The 17,824-nt window shown below is 49.7% G+C and overlaps 1 protein-coding gene across 1 annotated transcript in view; it reads left to right on the top strand.

Moving 5' to 3' along the window:
• Positions 1-17,824, top strand: part of EPAS1 (endothelial PAS domain protein 1) — an 88,576-nt gene that overhangs the window by 56,170 nt on the left and 14,582 nt on the right. The window contains exons 3-7 of the mRNA XM_047782145.1: positions 1,513-1,664; positions 2,068-2,152; positions 5,458-5,576; positions 5,682-5,887; positions 15,156-15,262. Coding sequence (XP_047638101.1) covers positions 1,513-1,664; positions 2,068-2,152; positions 5,458-5,576; positions 5,682-5,887; positions 15,156-15,262 — 669 coding nt within the window. The remainder of the gene's footprint in view (positions 1-1,512; positions 1,665-2,067; positions 2,153-5,457; positions 5,577-5,681; positions 5,888-15,155; positions 15,263-17,824) is intronic.

Genomic DNA, 17,824 nt, shown 5'->3' with positions numbered 1-17,824 from the left:
TTGGCCTGATGTTTGTACTGGATGATTACAGATTTTTCTAAGTAAATGTATGTTTGGGGTTAAGCAATGAGCCAGGAGAAGCAAGATTGAAATGCAGTCTGTGGTCTGAGCAGTAACAACCAAGGGCTTGGGGGCCTGAGAGCCTTATCTGTTTGGAACAAGAGCTGAGTCTCCGTTTTGCAGACAGCAGAGGTGTACTTGATAGGCCAGGGCTCCCCAAGGCGGTCAGTTGGGGGTGGATGCTTTCCCAGGTTGTCCCTAGCAACCACCTCCACAGGCTGCCACAGACACAGGAGCCTCCTCTTGTGGCTTCACACCTCTGGTCCTCACTCTCCAAACGGTCTCACATGCCATTGCCAGATGCACCTCCCCAAAGCCGTGGTCTGAGGTGCCACTCCTCCAGGCCAGTGAGTGCACCTCACAAGGCCAATGGATGAGACCCTCCTTTTCAGCCAGATGGGCCTCTTCTCAGTTTCCGGAGGGAGCTTGTTCCAGGCTTTGCCACCTCCATGCTCTCCAGTGTCTGCCCAACCCACCGGGCCCAGAAAGCCCTTCTTTGATTTAACAGAGTGAGACCCTATCTTTCACGAGTCTCTCCCAGTGCCCTTCTTTGAACGGTCATCTCTGACCATCCCAAAGCAAGCCCCTCTTCCTGTGAACCCTGCAGCACGTACTGTCTCTCTTCTCCCAAGTGCCCAACTCTGTCGCCCTGGATTTTTCCCTTGGATTTGCATCTCTCTCTGCCACACAGCCCCTGTCCAGGTTTTGAGCAATTTGATGGCAGTGATGGCGTCTTAGAGGGAGCAGAGGGGGAACAGAATTCACAATGGTTGATCATTTTAGACATTTTGCACACGTATTTAGTTCTCACAACTCAGAGATGGCAATTATTATCTCCCTTTAGCTGATGAGGAAACTGGTATTCAAAGAGGTTCTGCTTGTTCGGAGTCATAGCCCCATAGGAGGAGTAGAGTCAGTGTTTATTTAACTCCAAAGCCCATAAATGTTCAGCTGCCTGAGTCCACCAGCTACAGCCTTTAAAACCTTGGGCAAATGACTTAACCTGTCTAAGCCTCATCTGTAAGACGAGGCAAAAAACAGCAGCTACCCCATAGCTGTTTTGAAGGTCATAGAGCATGCTCAGTGCAGTGCCTGATAGGCTCTCATGCTCAGTGTACATTAGAGAAAGTTATTGGTCCAGCTCCTACTGTAACTGCCTCTCCTCTCTGACTGCTCCTGCCGCCACTGCCACTGGTGCCACAAGTGTGCCGCTGCTACAGCCGTACTGCCCGCAGAGCCCCCGTCAGGGTGTCCTCTGTGCAGTGGTGCCCATCAGATGCCTGCTGCGTGGGCATGTGGTAACCACTTAGGTGGTTGGCAGTGTGCATCTCCAGAAAAATCCGCTTAAGTCTTTGAGCCATCCCTGGCAGACACCTGAGGACACCAGTCACCTCTGCTTTGACAACACCCTCATGCAAACCATCCACCTTCCCCCACCCCCACTCGTTCCAGTTTGCTCTGAAAATGAATCTGAAGCAGAAGCTGACCAGCAGATGGACAACTTGTACCTGAAAGCCTTGGAGGGTTTCATTGCCGTAGTGACCCAGGATGGCGACATGATCTTTCTGTCGGAAAACATCAGCAAGTTCATGGGACTCACACAGGTGACAGCCTCCTCTGGCTCTTTCACCTTCACATGGGGGTAGAAATTAGTGGAAGGTTCTGATCACATCCCTCCTGATCTCTCCCTGCATGTGCCCACCGTCCTCCTCTCTGATCTCAAGCCGCAAACCTCAGATTCACGCTCCCAGCCCTGCCCTGGGTTTGGCGTTGCTGATGCCCAACCTGGTGGATGGCTCTGCCAAGGGGATTAACAGGCCCACCCCATGAATCAGGTTGCCACGAGCTCTGTGGCAGCCATGGGTCTGCAGACCGGCAGGTTGGGATATAAGGAGATGCAATTCAGTCTCCTCCCTGTCTCCAGATCTGGAAGGGGGCCCAGCTTCCTCTAGGAGATGTCGTCTTCAGTGGTAGGAATAATGAAGCCCAAGCTTGTTTTTGAAACAGGTGGAGCTAACAGGACACAGCATCTTTGACTTCACTCACCCCTGTGACCATGAGGAGATCCGTGAGAACCTCAGCCTCAAAAATGGTAACGTATTCTTCATTGTGTTTCCTTCCTCCTTATACCACCTGAGAGGGGATCTGCATTCCCTTTGTCTATAAATGTAGGATGGATGGACCATGGCCATGGTGGTCCAGAAAAAAATGGACATCCATGAAAAACTAGCAGAGCCTAGGAGATGAGGTCCAGGGCCCTGGAAGGACCTGGTCTCAGAAGTGTCTCTGGTTGGTTCTTCCTGCTACCTGATGTCACACTCCTAGGGCGCTCCTCCAAGTTAGGACACTATCTCCAGGAGGTTTCATCACCTGAGCATCCAGCATCTCTGCCAAATGCCACCACCCAAACCAATCAGCTCATCTGTGCCGAAATGTTCATGGGAACTGTCACAGCTGTCTATATGACGGTTGTGTAACAGATAGCCCCAAATATAGTGGCTTAAACGATCATTTTGTTACCTCTCATGAGTCCGTGGATTCTGTGGGTGGTTCTTTTGCTCAAAGAGATGTCAGCCAGGCTGCCCTCATCTGGGGGCTGGACTTGGTGAGATGACCAGATGGCTGACCCACACCTCTAGGACCTTGGGTCCGGTAGCTGGAGACTGGGGCTCCACTGGGATACTGGCACAGGTGGACCTCTCACTCCATGGGGTCTCAGAGCCCCTCCCTGTCCACATGGGGTCTCCAGGGTAGCTGGACTTCTTACACAGCAACTCAGGGTTCCCAAAAAGGACAAAAATGGAAGCTGTCAGACCTTCCGAAGGCTTAGTCCTTAAGCTGGCACAGCAACACTCTGCCTCATTCTGTCGTTAGCCGGAGTTACAGGCCGGTCCCATCCACGGTGGGAGGGAATTACGGCCAGGAGTACTGGGCTCACTGGGGTCACCTTTGGAGTCGGTGAATGAATGAAGTTGGGCCCCCGGTGATAATGGGACAGGTAGTGTTTGATGGAGAAGAGACTTAAAAGGTCTCAGGCACTGCACCCTCCAGCAGATGCCATTGGCTGGAAGGGCCCATACAAGCAGAAAGCCCTTTGCAGTGACAGTCAGAGCTTGCTGCTTCATCTCTTGCAACTGGGGATGTTCCCACAAAGGTACAAATGGGTGTATTGTCACGTGGATTGAAGCTTGGTGAAGATAGGTGCTCAGTGACAACCTGAGAGTCGATCTTTGCCCTGGACAGGTTCCACCCAAATCTAGACCTCCCCTTTACCTCACTCACCTGGCACTGCCATGGAGTGCGTGCTTGTCCATCCTGAATGGCAGAGGTAGTGGTACCAAGCCTGCAAGATTTTGCTGCTATCACCACACACACTGCAAAAGCAGATAGACACTTCCTTAGCGCACTTCAGCCCTTGTTACAGAGCCTGCACAGTACAGGAGGTACAACTGCCTCCCCCTGACCCCCCGCCACCCTGCTGCCTCCCCCGACCCCTCTGTTCTCCTTCCTGGGCATACACAGGCTGGGGAGCACTCCATGGGCTATTTGGTGTCTTCTCTGGGCTGCTGAGAAAGGCTCATTTGGCACAATGAGGAAGGGGCTACCAGAGTTTCCAAATCCCTTTCTAAAACAGGTGCTGGCAGCCTGAATAAATCAGGAAGTCTCTTATTTCTTCTCTACTCTGGAAGCCTTTGGGCCCTTGGCTTCTCAGTCTCAGTTCAACCTCTGCCCCTAGGCTCACTCTCACTGTGACCTGAACCAAGTCACTTCGTTGCTCTGTTCCTTGGAGTCTTTTTTTGAAATTGACGGTACTGGACCAGGAAAAGTCTAGGACCTTCCAGCTCTCAAGTGCCATGATTCAGTGTGACTCAACTCTGTCGATCCAGGTAGAACTTGAGGTCTCTTGGTCCATGTGTGGAGGACTCGGCATCAAAATCAGTAAACTCAGCAAAGCCTTTGAAGGTGCCGGCCCGAGTGGACTCATGATCTGTAAGCAAAGGGTCAGTGTGAGCACCCAAAGAAGATAAGGCTGTGAGGCTGATTGTGGAAGGCTGTGCAGGCCAGGTATTGGGCCTCGAACGTCATCCCGTACACAGAGGGAAGCTCTTTGAGCAGGGGTGGGGTAACTGGTTGGAGCTATGTTAGAAAGATTAACCAAACTGCAGGATGGAGAGAATGCAGAGGTGAGCAGGTTAGGAGGCCACAGTCATGACCTGTGCCACGGCCGCAGATGAGGCCTCCAGCCTCCTCCCCACCAGCCCCTGAGCCAGCCCTGGTGGGGGGGGTCCAGGCCCCAAGATACAAGACTATCCCATGATAGTCACACCCCACCTGTGGAAATTACACTTGTAAGAAATGTGAGTATGGGAGAGATGGTGGTGTAGTCATGATGGAGAAATAGTCTCTCTTAAGGGAAAAAAAAAAAGATTCACCATCTGGTCTGTTACTTAGTGGGCACTCCTAGGGATGCTGAAGATAGAGTCAAAGGTTTAGGTGAAGGAGCTGATGGCCATGTCCAGAGAGAGGGATGTGACGCTTTGAAACAAGGCTCTGGATTGTTCTGGGAGGCTGGGCAGGGGGCAGGAGTGTACCTGGGTAGGTCCAGGATGGCAGGTTTTAGACATGAACAGGGGAACTCATCTGTCACCTATTGCATTCATCACTTTTTTTTATATAAAAAGTGGGAGGAGTCCTGAATGGGTCATCTGGAGACTCTGAGGAAGCCAGCACTCTTATTTGTCCTGGTGATTTATTTCATTCTGGCTGAGAGAGGATAGGATCCATGTTGAGTCTATCCTCAAGGTGAATTTGCTCACCATAGGTGATTTGGACCAATAGTCTCTCTTGATCCTTGATAGATGTCACCAAAGGGACAGAGCAAATGATGCAGGATCCTTGATGCAGCCAGTGCAGGTTGAAAATAGGGCACTGGAGGGTTTGAGTTCCTGAGGGGCAGGAAGGAAGGAAAGACGAGTGTCTGAGGGGCATTACTAACCTGAGAGGCTTATCCCCTTGGAGCAATTGTGGTCTCGCCCAGACCGTCCCTAGGAATTCCTTCCCGGGAACCCGGGCCTGCCCGGGAGAGGTTTGCTGAGATAATGGCTAATGGTCAGTCACTCATCGCGTGGCTGCTCCACAGGGCGAGGTGCAGCGGGAGATAAAAGAGCGGACAGCCCTGGCCCTCAACCAACTTGCACTGCAGTGGGGGACCCGCTGGAGCCCAGGCAGCCTTGGCCACAGGCCATGGTGGCAGTAAGCATCCACAGCAGGCTGCAGGTGCTCCGAGCAGCTCCTTGGGGAATAACATGTTGCCCTGCAACACTGCCCGCCCCCTTGTGAGTATAAACCCAGAACGGAACTCAGTGGTGTCCCCCGCCCTCCCCCCCTCCCCCCCAGGCTCTGGTTTTGGGAAGAAAAGCAAAGACATGTCCACCGAGCGAGACTTCTTCATGAGGATGAAGTGCACCGTCACCAACAGAGGCCGCACCGTCAACCTCAAGTCAGCCACCTGGAAGGTAGGAGACGTCAGGCCCGGGTTGGCGTCCCAGGTGTGTCCCCGCCCCCCGCCCCGCCCCCCGTGCTCTCAGCCCCACGTCTGACCCTCCGCGGCTGGTCTCCAGGTCCTGCACTGCACGGGCCAGGTGAAGGTCTACAACAACTGCCCCCCTCACAGCAGTCTCTGCGGCTGCAAGGAGCCGCTGCTGTCCTGCCTCATCATCATGTGCGAGCCCATCCAGCACCCGTCCCACATGGACATCCCCCTGGACAGCAAGACCTTCCTGAGCCGCCACAGCATGGACATGAAGTTCACCTACTGCGACGACAGGTGGGGCCCGGCGGGGCGTGTACGCGTGCGTGGGTGTGCGCGTACGTGGGTGTGCGCGCACTCGCCTGTGGTCGGGGTGCAGGTCTGGACGTTGATGTTGTCCTGCTGGGTGCAGGATGCAGCTCTGTCCCATCAGCGCCGCCAAGGGGTTTCTCATTACTGTATTTGGAGGTCTCCCGAGACGCAGCGTCGGGGCTGACTGCGGAGCTGTCCTGGGGTGTGGCTGTCATCCGGGTGGATGGTGGAGGTGTGTACAACTCCTCCACATGTGTGTCAGGCTCCTAGGAAAACTCCAGGTACTCTCCATCCCTGGAGACGAGGGTCTGGAGAGCCCCATCCGCACCCCCAGTTCAGAGCCCAGCCACGCGCGCTTCAGTTTCTGGCCTGGAAGCGCCTGCATGTTCTCTGCCATTAATGAGCTCTTCCCCTCAGCCTTTGCTGCTCCTGTGTCACCTCCGCTCCAGCCACTGTCCAATCTGCACTGGGAGGCTTTTCAATGAAAGGAACTAGTGTGTCAGACTCTAACCCCCAAAGACAAGCCCAGCTGGAAACTCTCTTATGGGAGAATGGAGTGGTTAAGGGCCTTGCCTCGGTGAGAGGCCCACATTCAAATCCGATAAGCAGTGTTCTCAGTATTCACTGCAGTTCTCATCCTAAATTATTTCTTTATTAAAATGGTTCAAAGAACCCCTAAGATTGCACAGGTTATCCAGGTCACTCTAGTTTTAAGGTGAGAGTTGAAACAGGTGGGGAAGAGCCTGGGGTTGTCATGGGAGGGGTTTGGGGACGCCTCTCTGATTCCCCCACTGCCTGGCATCTGCCCTCCCTGTGCCCGGGGAACCGGGGATGTGGGAGGATCAGGAGGTGGAAGGAGAGATACAGGGAAGGAGAGAGGCCACAGGCAATGGCTGCCGTCAGGGAGGGATGGACAGGCTACAGGAAGGAGCTGGCCGGGCAGGCCTGGCCCAAGGAGATGCCATTGTAGCCTGCCGAGCAGTGTGTGGGACCAGTTGTAGCCTGCGGGGCTGTCCCCTCCTGACCCCCGCTCTTTGCAGTATCCAGAGTCCCAGTGCTGGTGGTAACTCGCTGCTGTTCCAGCCACTCCTCTCTCACCTTCTAGGGTTTCTGCACAAACCCTGAGCTCTCAGCTTCCCCTTCTGTGAGGCGCAGAAGAAAATACTTTCTCCACCTGTCCCACAGGATCACTGAGATGGGAATGAAGCTATGGAGGCACTTTGAAAAGTACAGACCCTGTAACTGATGGGAGGCTTTTGGTTCCTGTGCATGTCTCGCTCCCTGCCTTTGCCCTCTCCCAAAGCAAAGCTCCCACTAAACTCAGGGCCAGGATCCCTTCTGGAGGCATGTAGAGGCGGGGGGTCTGGAAAAAGGAGAGACCACCAGCAGGAAACTGCCTTGCCTTCCAGCCAGCAGGAAGCCACAGGTGCCAGGAGAGAGCTCCCGCTCAGCCTTTCTCTCCTCTCATGGACACCCTGTCCCGGGAGCTGTCTGGGCTCCTTTGTGGGTGGGACCCTGCTTTCCAGTCTCGGCCGAGTTTCTCTCCCCTGATTCTGGACTGGCCTGGTGATACCTGGTGCCCCTCCTTAGAACTGGACTCCAGGCACAGTTTAAGAACTTTTGTAAAAGTGTCCTTGAGTCATTCCTGTCCCCCAGCTCTGACCACCACAGTGGTCAAGGCTTGTGGAGGTAGTGGGTAGTTCCAGACATAGAAGTGCTCTAACCTCATCAGGAGAAAATGTCACGTAGGAAGACTTATGTCCTGGAACTTTGACATAGTCAGCACTTAGGGCTGTTCATATTGTCATTATTGTGATGACGATGATAATTAGAAAGATTATTCCAAAGGCAGGCACCAGAGAAATCCGCGCTGTGTGTAAAGTTATTTATCAGATGCAGTCTTTGTAGTCAAAGGACCATTCTGGGCAGAAGATGTGGTTTTGTACGATATACCTCTGTCCGTAATCTTCTGAGACAAGAGAAATCCTGCCACATAGCCCATATGTCTCCAGCTTTGAGGTGGCAGGATGGGGGCACGGCACTGCCAGTGCCTTAGCCAGACAGCCTGGGAGCAGCAGGAGGGCTGCAGACAGTGAAAGATGCATGTGAACCACAGCCCTAATGTGACCCCAAAGCACTGGGAAAACCCTGCCTGTCCTAGAAAATAACCTATCATCCCTAGATAACAGAAAAGAGATATTTTTTTTCTCTAAGCTTAAGACTTTGATCTTTGTTAAAGTAAAGGGAAAAGAAAAAAGCCTCTAGAAAGGACACTTTGAAGTTTTCCTTCATTCATTATCTTGTTTTTGGATGAATTTCAGATCATTTCCTGAACGCATCTAACCTTCGGGTGAAAGGAGAGGGGTGATAATATGTGGAATTGGGTGTCTGAGAGTGAAGAAGACCATCTTTGCACAAGGGGGAGAGGCCCTGTGCCGGCTTCTTAGCTTGGCTCAGGGCTGGGAGGCAGAGTCGATCTTGGTTTGAAGGAACCTGTGATTTAGGGCTTTGTGAGTCAGAATGTGGAGGGTGATATTGCTTGTAAGTTTGCTGGACACACTGCACTTTCAGCAGAATCTTGCTTTTCAAGAAACCTAATTACATGGCCCAGACTCTGAATTCACTGGTGCTGGAGAGATGGATGCAGAGTCATTTAAAGACACAGAATGCTGTGCCACACAGAAGTTGTGTTTAACGGATTAGCAGATTAGTTAACAGGGACACAGACATGGCTTAGACAGTTTATAAAGTGACTATTTTAAGTCCTTAATCCCTATGTGTTATTTCTTGATTGCTTTGATGAGGACCAGGATTTTTTGGTAGGATTTTTTGCTTTTGGTAGCTTTTCTTGTTTTCACTCTTTGTATTGGGATGGGGAAAGGTATACACACATTCCTAGTCCCTCTCTCTCTCTCTTGCACACACAGAGACACACACTCTGCTCTTATAAGACCAATGCTTCAGAAACCAACACTTTCATAGCCTGGGGTGGGGGTGGGGGGAATTCCCTAGATTTGATGACATCTGACACATATGAGGGCCTGTGTTTTTCCACAAAGGCGATTATTTTCCCCATGGGAAATTTAGAAAGAATATGATAAAAATGTAAGGCAATTAGAATCCATAAAATAACTTCTGAGCCTGTTTGTTACTTCTTCTTAGATGTATTGAGACCACAGACATAAACAACAAAAAAAAAAAAAGAAGAAGAAGAAAAAAAGGGTCATAGAGAAAAAGAGAAGGGAGGAGAAAGAGGGAAGGGGGGGAATAGAAAGAAAAGAGAAGTCTAATCTCAGGTTTCCAAAATCAGTTGAAGCTGAAACTGCTGATTCTGAAACATGTGAAATTAAATAAAGGAATGCAGATGGTTCAAAAAGCATTCGTCCTGCTCCTCTTAATAAAGGGTCAGAAGACCATATCAAATCCTGTATTAATTATTTGAAATGTAGTAAATATCTTAAGTGAATTCTATAACAATTTATATGCCAGTTACACACGTGTATATATAGTCAACTGCTCTAGATAGGGAGATAAAGCTGAGTAATAAGGTTAAAGAAGAAGAATATCCTGATTATCAGTGTAATGGATGATCTCGTCACCATTTGTGACCCAAACAGAGGTATGCTCTGTTTCCTAAATTGAGCAGCCAGTTAATGAAATGTTATTTATTGAGTATTTGCTATGTACCTAACCCAAAGTCAGAGACATTATAATTGTATCAAAGAAGAAAAAAGATGATTCCGGATCACCAAGAATTTAGAGTTTGAGACATGAACAACTTAATGAAACCACAGTGAATGGCACAAATTGAACATTCCATTCACCCAAAGGGAAGACAAAAGTTGTTCCCAAGGAGTTTAACTGCAGTGGGGTGGTTCTTACAGTCACGTGGAGGCGCCATCTAGTGGAGGAATAGAGTAACTGTGAAGGAACCTAAGCCATCAGAGAGTGAGGCAAAATTTATAATGCACAAATCCCACTGTTTCCGTGTATTTTATGAGTCTTCCTGTACCTTGGAAACTAATTTTAAAAGCAAGTTATGTGGATGAGAGAAGTAGCACAAGGGGGAAAAGTATCAAAGTAAGAGTAAAATTATCAAATTAACAAAGAGGATCTTGTAATTTTTACGGATAAAGAATCTGAGGGCAACCCCATTTTGTCATTGGATTCAGGCAACAAAGGATGTAATAATACAAGAGTCACAGTTGAATAAGTGAAGATGTCTGCATTTCAAATTCTGTGGATCCAATTTATGATGAATTATTTTGATCATAAAGTCGGGGATGGTAATGGTGATAAAAGTGAGGAGATAGTTGAGGATCCTAAGAGGCTATCCATCCGTAAAACTAGAGAGAGACATGAGTTGTAAGACACACAATCAAAACACCCGAAAGGCAATGGTGTTAAAGTCTGAGAAGAACATAGGCTGACTTTGGGCAAATTAATAGTAAAGGAATATATACCTGCATTGCATACTGAGATAGATGGAACAAACTGTTTTATATTTTTTAGGGGACAGGTGGCATCTTTACATTCACAGTGATCTTTTGGAATGATGTACTACGTGTAGTTTTTACTTTTATATTTAGTCTATTCCAAACATTTGTGCAGATGTGCAGACATACACGGTGGTCTTTCTCTACCTTTCTTATGTAAGAAGGTAGAGTGTGTTTCTTTAAAGCCCTGAGGTAAAAGAAATCTTAAATGCTCTTCTGGTGCATCTGTATCTCCTCCAAAGAGTGATGTTCTGAAACGAACACGAAGAAAGTTTGAGCATATATATGAGAAACACTCCTGTGTCCTCCAGTCTCATCTGCTCGAGATACTCCTGGGAAGAAGCGGCTCTGCAAATTCTCTTTGGAATTTATTTCAAAGTTAATAGACATCACAATAATTATTCCTCTCTATGACCTGCTTCTCTCTCGCTGCAATTCAAGGCACATTTCCTCTTACTGCTGGTGGGTTGCAAGGTAATGAAAGGCAGCCGTGGCATTTGGGGTCCCTCAAGGTCAGTCCAGAACTGAGCCAGGGCTACCCTCCTGGGATGCTATGTATAAATTCACCCCACCTCTAACACGTCACACTGCCGGGGTGGAGAGTCATTATCCATTAACGACAGAGCTAGTTGTATAGACTTTCTCATAACTTTGTGCTCTGTGAGGAAAACACGAGGCAAAAGTCTTATTGTTCAAAGCAAAGAAAATCTGGATAGAAATATGTTAAAATGCATTGAAATCGGAGTTAGTGAAGAGTCTGGATTATTATTAAAAAAAGACAAGTTCAAAGCTTATAAGCACATGCAGAAACCAAAATGAGGTGAGTCACGTGTTGCCTGGGAGAGCCCCTTGCGGGAAAGGAGGAAGGAAAGAATGCAGACTTTAATAGAAGGACGGTTTTATTAGCAGATGCATTCTTTGGAAAACAAATAGGTGGTTATGAAGTCCTTAAAACTTTCAATCTCTCAAATAGTTTAAATACTTTCTAACCACCTTGTCTACATGATTCATTTACAGAGCAACTCCTGTGCTCTCGTAGGGAACAGGAGTACAAACTGCAGCCAGACCTCGTTTGACTCCAAGTTGTGAGTCAGACCGGCTGGGCGAGGGAAGGCAGGGAGCTTGCTGCCGCGGCCCACGTGGACGGGCGTGTGGCACAGGTGACCAGCTCAGGCCTTCGCTGGACTTCTTCTGCCTTCTCAGGCGACCACACTGACACGGCCGCCCGAGTGTCCATTTCTCCCCAGCTCTCGGCCACAGGTGGTCCGTGTTGAAAAGAGCCCTGGAATATTTTGAAGGGTTAAGAGCGATGGACGCGCAGTAACCATCATTTTATGCCATGAGGCACAGCTGCCGCTGAACTCCAGAGCCCCTCGCTCTGACTCACCCATTTCCTTGGGGGCAGCGTTAACTTCAGCACTTAACCACCTTCTTTTCTCTACATGGTCAAGTTTGGCTTATTCTCTGTCCCTTCTTCCTCTGCCTCCTCTGGCCATCTGGCCATGTCCACAGCTCTCTCCTCGCCTCATCTTGGATGTGGTTCTTTTCCTACTTTATCATTACGTAGGGCCCTCTGTCCTCATTTCTGAAGTCTGGGGAATTAAGCCCTTGTATGTCTCCTTCTCTGCAGACAGAGCAGCCCTGCCTGAGTTGATGTTTTAAACTTATGAGTGACCCCAAACTGATTTTTTTTTTCCTCCAGAGAGTCTGGAGCGCTTAATTAGAAAAAGAAAAAAAAAAAAAAGATCCCCTGCCTCTGGTGGAGAGAATGCAGTTGTGTTATCATAGCCCAGCTCCGCAGGCTTCCCTGGGACGGAGGGAAATGAGCGGGAAGGCCCTGTTGGGCTGTGACGAGCAGCCCTATAAACAAACTGGGTTCATCAGCCCCTCCGCTGGCGTCGGCGTGCCTGCAGATGGAGGGGAACGACCATCAGCTTTGAGTTGGGGTTTCCTGGTTTTGTGACGTCTGACCATTCGAATGTTCTTCGATTGTGTTTGGGGTGTGTGTATTTCCCAGTTTTTATAGTTGTCTGTTTAAAGGAGCGAAGAAGGAGACGTTAAATATTTATTTTAGTTGACAAGATAAATGAAGACTGCTACTGGGAAGCGAGCTGGAAATTCTGAAATCGAGGTTTGTTTGTCCAACTCCAAAGCACGCCCATTGTGTGCCTAATGGATGGCGCATGAATTCGATTTAAAAATATTTTATTTGAGGCTGATTATAACACACAATGACTTTGAACATTTTAGAGATTCTAATCTTGAAAGAAAGTGGAATCTCTTCACGGAGGAGGATCGAATCTTTCCGAGAATAGCCTGATTTTTGAGGGTCTTGAGGAAATTCTAGCCCTAGTCTCGGAACCAGAAGTTTATCTGGCAAATTGGTGAGCCTGTAAGTGGCCAGCCCATTGTCAGCACGGCCCGCAGGTGCAGTTCTGATTCCCAGGCGAAGCCTGAAAGGGACGGGACCCATCAGAAAAGTTGTTTGGGGGTCAGAAGGGAAGGGCCAGCACTGTTCCATCTCCTTGTTCTCCCTGAGTCTCCACCTTGGCTAAGGCGCCATTGGGTGCTGGCTCCAGGGTTAGGCCACCAAGGAACATGTCTGTGGCTGGTGAGTTCAGAGAGCTCTCTGCTCAGGGGACAGATCCTCGCAGTCTGAGACCAGCTGGCTGGGGCGAGTGAGCTGCTGGAATCTCACTGGAGACATCGCCGCTGGGCTGGATCAGCTGAGACCTAAGCGCCTCAGCCCTGTCGTGTGGCCCGTTGTTGGACAAAGGCTTTTACCCCCACATCTTGTGGAGGCAGAGAACTTACCTCTTCTCTGCCCACCTCCACACCAGACACACCTCACAGAGTGGAGAAAGGTGGCTTGAATATCCTGAGGGCTGAGCAGAGGGCTGCGTGTATACACCACGTGCCCTGAGCCAGGTGACCATGTTCTCAGAAGAAAGTGGATCATGAGGGCCCAGGTCCCTTAGCGGTGCTGGAATAGACAGGGCTCTCATTAGGCCTTGGCCCCCAAAGAAAATCAATCCCTTGGTTGACTTTTCCATTAGTTATAGAGCATCCATCGTAGCAGAGATCAAAGGAGAAAGTGGCCCCAGAGTTCAGGGGTTGGCAGCCTCAGGTGTGGAGGGAAGAATATGTCATTCCTTATGACACTGTGTCTGCCTATTGGGACTGGATGAGCAGGGGGACTTGGAGAAAGCTCTGTGGACAAGGCAAGGCTTTGAGCTGGCCCTGCCACTGTCAGGGCTTGGAGAAGAGAAGCCTCAGGGCTCTGTAGCAAGCAGGGGTTTGCGGGGCTGGGAACTGCGAGGAAAGGGATCCACCCCAGGGGAGGTGGGGGGTGACCTGACACGCCGCCCGTCAGCTGCACATCCAACTGCTGAGAAGGTAGACTCCGGATTCTGGGGGGACTGGAGGTTCGGCAGAGTTTATTTACTCTGGATGTGGTCAGGGACAGGCGAGCATGTGGAGGGGAGTGACGGAATGGAAACAGCACTCTAGGATGGTTTCGTCTGACCTGTGCAAAACCGGTCTGGAGCCGGAAAGAGGAGGAGAGACAGGAAAGCAGGGAGCCACGGCCTCTGCCTTCCCCTCCGTGCTGCTCGTCTCCAGCATGGACGGGGGACAGGCTGTGCATTTCGACACAGAGCCTGTAATGACGAGAATCTCCCCAGCCCTGCTTGTGTGTGACAGGCTAAGCAAACAAGACAATGAGCCCGCTAGAAAAAAATGTGAGAGCAAAGATTACGAGAAGTAGTGTTTAGGTGTGACGCGGCAAAGCCGCTAATCTGATGGTTCCTGGGCAGGGCTTTGTTTATCTTAATGATTCCAGCACAGAGAAGAGGGGTCCTCAGAGATGGAAGTGATTCTTCACCGTTCTCCATACTTGCCTTTTCTCGGCCCACATCCCATCAAAGCCCGACACCTTGCAGGGGACGGCCAAGCCTTGTCATCTCAGAGCTGTCTATTAGAGTGTCATGAAGAGGCCGATTTCTAGGACTCAGATTTTGGATTTGTGTCTCTCAGCACCTCCTGCCCTCCCCTTCCCCCGACCCAATGCCTTTCCTTGAGGTCGGGAGGGACAAAGAGAACCCACGGAGGCAGATGCGATGTCTGAGAAGTATCTGAGGTCACCTAGCAGGACCTGAGAGGTGAAGGTTTAAGCACAGATGGGGCTCTGCCTGCCTGGGTGCCTCTTTGCTCCGCAATAAACACACTTGCAAAAGCTGCCTCCATGCTTTTACTCACTTCGGACCACTTGATTTTCACGTTTCATTTATATCACCCTCTACTAGACTAAGCTTGACCTAGTAGTCAGGAGGTTCCCGTTCTCACTTTTGCCCTGCCTCTGGACCCTTGTGTAGACATCAAGCAAATTGTCTCCCTCCCTGCATCTCTGCTCCCTTGCCTTCAAAAACTGGGGGTGCAGGGGTGTGTGAGTCCCTCGTCCAGTGGTCCCTGGAGCATAGGCATATGTGTGGTCATTGGGGTGGGGAGTAGGGAGTCTGCTCCTGAAGAGGTGCTTTTCCTGCCCCTGCAACACAGCTTCAGGAAGGGCAGGAAGAGTGGCCGCTGGGTGGACCCGCAGTTGCAGGTTGACCACCATGTTTTTGCAGAGGTAATGGTCCCACTGGAAAGTGTGGAGTGGGTTCACCTAAACGTCTGCATTGGCATAATGGACTTGGTCCTTGAGCCCCTGCTCACATTCACATGGTCTCTCTTCCCCTTTGCTTTTTTTAAAAATTCAGAATCACAGAACTGATTGGTTACCACCCTGAGGAGCTGCTCGGCCGCTCAGCATATGAGTTCTACCATGCCCTGGACTCGGAGAACATGACCAAAAGTCACCAGAACTGTAAGTTCCAGGAGTGTCTCCTGTGTCTTCCTTGTGTCTGCAGAATCTGGCCTTGAGTGGGGAGTGACCAGAGGGAAAGGAGAAAATCCAGTCCCTTCTTTCCCAGAGTCACCATCCTGTGTGTAAGACAAGACTCATGCCCTCAAGATGGTGCAAGAACCAAGGCTGCCACCAGCTTGTATGACACAGTCACGCAAATTAGGAAAAGGGCCCCTTTCTCTGGGACACACCCACACCCCAAGGCATACAGCCTGGCGAGTGGAAGGTGAAATCTTAGTCCCTACTCACCCCCTCAGCTGAGCACCCTTGTGCAGGTAACAGTCTGCACAACCTTATGGAACAGCCCTATGGAGCATAATACAAGACAGCGGGTTATCAACTTGGCTTATGTGCTGTAGTAGCCAGTGCATCCATTCAGAGAAGAAGAGGGCTGAGATACTTCAGGAAAAGAGAGGACATGGCCCTTGAGTTGGACCTTGAAGGTTGGCAGAGCTTGTACGGCCCCAACTTAATAGATGGGTTGAAGTAGCCCATGGTTCTCCAAGAGCTTGCTTGCTAGATCAGGAGAACTCAGTTGGAGGGGGCTGCCCAGGCAACCCAATGATGGCATATGGAAACTATCCCTTGCAGCTTGAAAGAACACTTGAATTCGGAAATGATTCTAGAACAGGACTGTCCAGTAGAACTTTCTGCAGCGGAAATGTTCTATATCCACATAGTCCATATGTGACCTATGCTGTATTTGAATTATGTCTGTTGTAACTAAGGAACTGAATTTTTGAACTTGGTTTTCATGAAATTTAAGTAACCACACTTGGCTAGTGGCTACCATTTTGCACAGTGCAGTTCAAGTGCATTCAGTTGGCCATGTTCCCAAGTAAGGCTTCCCATTGGCAGGTGATCCAAGAAGATGTTCTTGAATCTATACAGCCGATCAATGTGCAAGGATTGTAGGTCTATAACCCTATACCTGGCCTACTAAGGGGCATAGCCATTGACCCCTGCCCTAAGGGATCTCATTTCTGAAGGACAAGGACTTCTGTGGGCCCCGTGGGAGCAGAGTGGCTTGTACCTTCAGTCTCAGTATCTAGTATAGTGTTGGGTGTAGTACAGGCGTTGAATGATAAACCCGAGGGCAAAAAAAATATATTTGGGAAAGAATGCTTCAAAATAAGTTCCCCCAGTGCAGATGTGGGTGCTGAGAGGATTACAGAAGGATTTCAAATAGGTAAGTCTGAGAAGATTCCCAGTGGCCCTGCTGGTCTTGGGCTCTGAGGATTGGCTGTGACTTGGAGTGGCAGTGAAGAAAATGCAAGTGCAGCCCTTTGCCCGTTGTTCCTAAATCTATCCATCTATCCCAAGGTTAGGACAGCTAACGTTCAGACCAGCTAACAAACTAGCAGCCCATAAGCTGTGTAGAAGCACAGCTAATCTTCTCATAAGGGCTGAGGTCTTCTCTTTCTAACTGGTTTCTTTGCCTTTTCCTCATGGCTTTAGGATTTGATCTGACAGTACAATAGAGCCCCTTATGATATCTCAGAAATGTATCCTTGTGCTCTGTGGCAAAACACACACACACACACACACACACACACACACACACACACAACCTACAAATAAATAACCCAGATCGAGCCCCTTTCAGGGACCCGGGGATGGAGGAGGGAGGTGGAGGTCCTTCCGTGTGCTCATGGACATGACCCAGCCCTAGCCTGCCCCAGTTTCAAAATTGTAGAGTGTGGCTCCAGCCTCCACTCTTCTGGTCCATGGTCATTCCTGCTCCCAAACTCATCCTAACACTGGGCCTTGGGGACCTGGCTCTGGCCCGGGTTACCCACCGATTGCCCAGTGCCTGGTTTTCTGGGACTTCCCTCCCGTAGATGTAAAACTGGGAACAAGCCCAGCCTCCCTTCTCGGCCAAGGGCAAGTCAAAGTAAGGATAAGAGTGGGTTTCTGGGAATTCTTGCAGGAAAGTATTGTACTTTATCTTCTGGGGTGGGAAAGTGGAAGAAACTATTGTCAAAGAGAACAAAAATGATGACTTGTCACTAGGCTTATGAAAAGGATTTTTCTTCCTTCTCTTAGGAAATTGTTGATCCTTAAAAATCAGCTAGGGTAAGAGAAAGGAAAAAAAAAAAAAAGGTCATATTAGTTTTCTGCTGAATCCAGGGAAAAGATGGTGCTTTTAATCAAACCTGTGTGTTTAAGCATTGGACACACTTAAAGGTAACTCACAACCCAAATAGAAATCACAGGGTCCCTTCTTCCCATGATGGAGCCAAGGACAGCAGCTCTGAGCTCAGGGGCCTGCACCACCAGCCTGAGGCCAGCCAAGGGGAATCTGCATGGGTTGGAAATTGGGTTAATTCCAGCTAAACAGAAGCATCTATTTCTATTTCTGTCTCTCTCGCCCTCTGTTTCTCTCAATCTTTCTTTCTCGGTCTTTCTTTGTCTCTCTGTCTGTCTCTCTCTCTCGTTGGGTTTGTGCAGATGAAGTAGGACAGCGACCCAGGCTCATGCCGTGGAATAATTGGAGGATCAGGCTTGAGGCTGGCCCAGGTT

The sequence above is a fragment of the Phacochoerus africanus genome, chromosome 5, assembly GCF_016906955.1.
Source record: "Phacochoerus africanus isolate WHEZ1 chromosome 5, ROS_Pafr_v1, whole genome shotgun sequence".
Lineage (NCBI taxonomy): Eukaryota > Metazoa > Chordata > Mammalia > Artiodactyla > Suidae > Phacochoerus > Phacochoerus africanus.
Note: the sequence above shows the minus strand (reverse complement) of the source record. Positions and strands in the feature narration are given on the sequence as shown.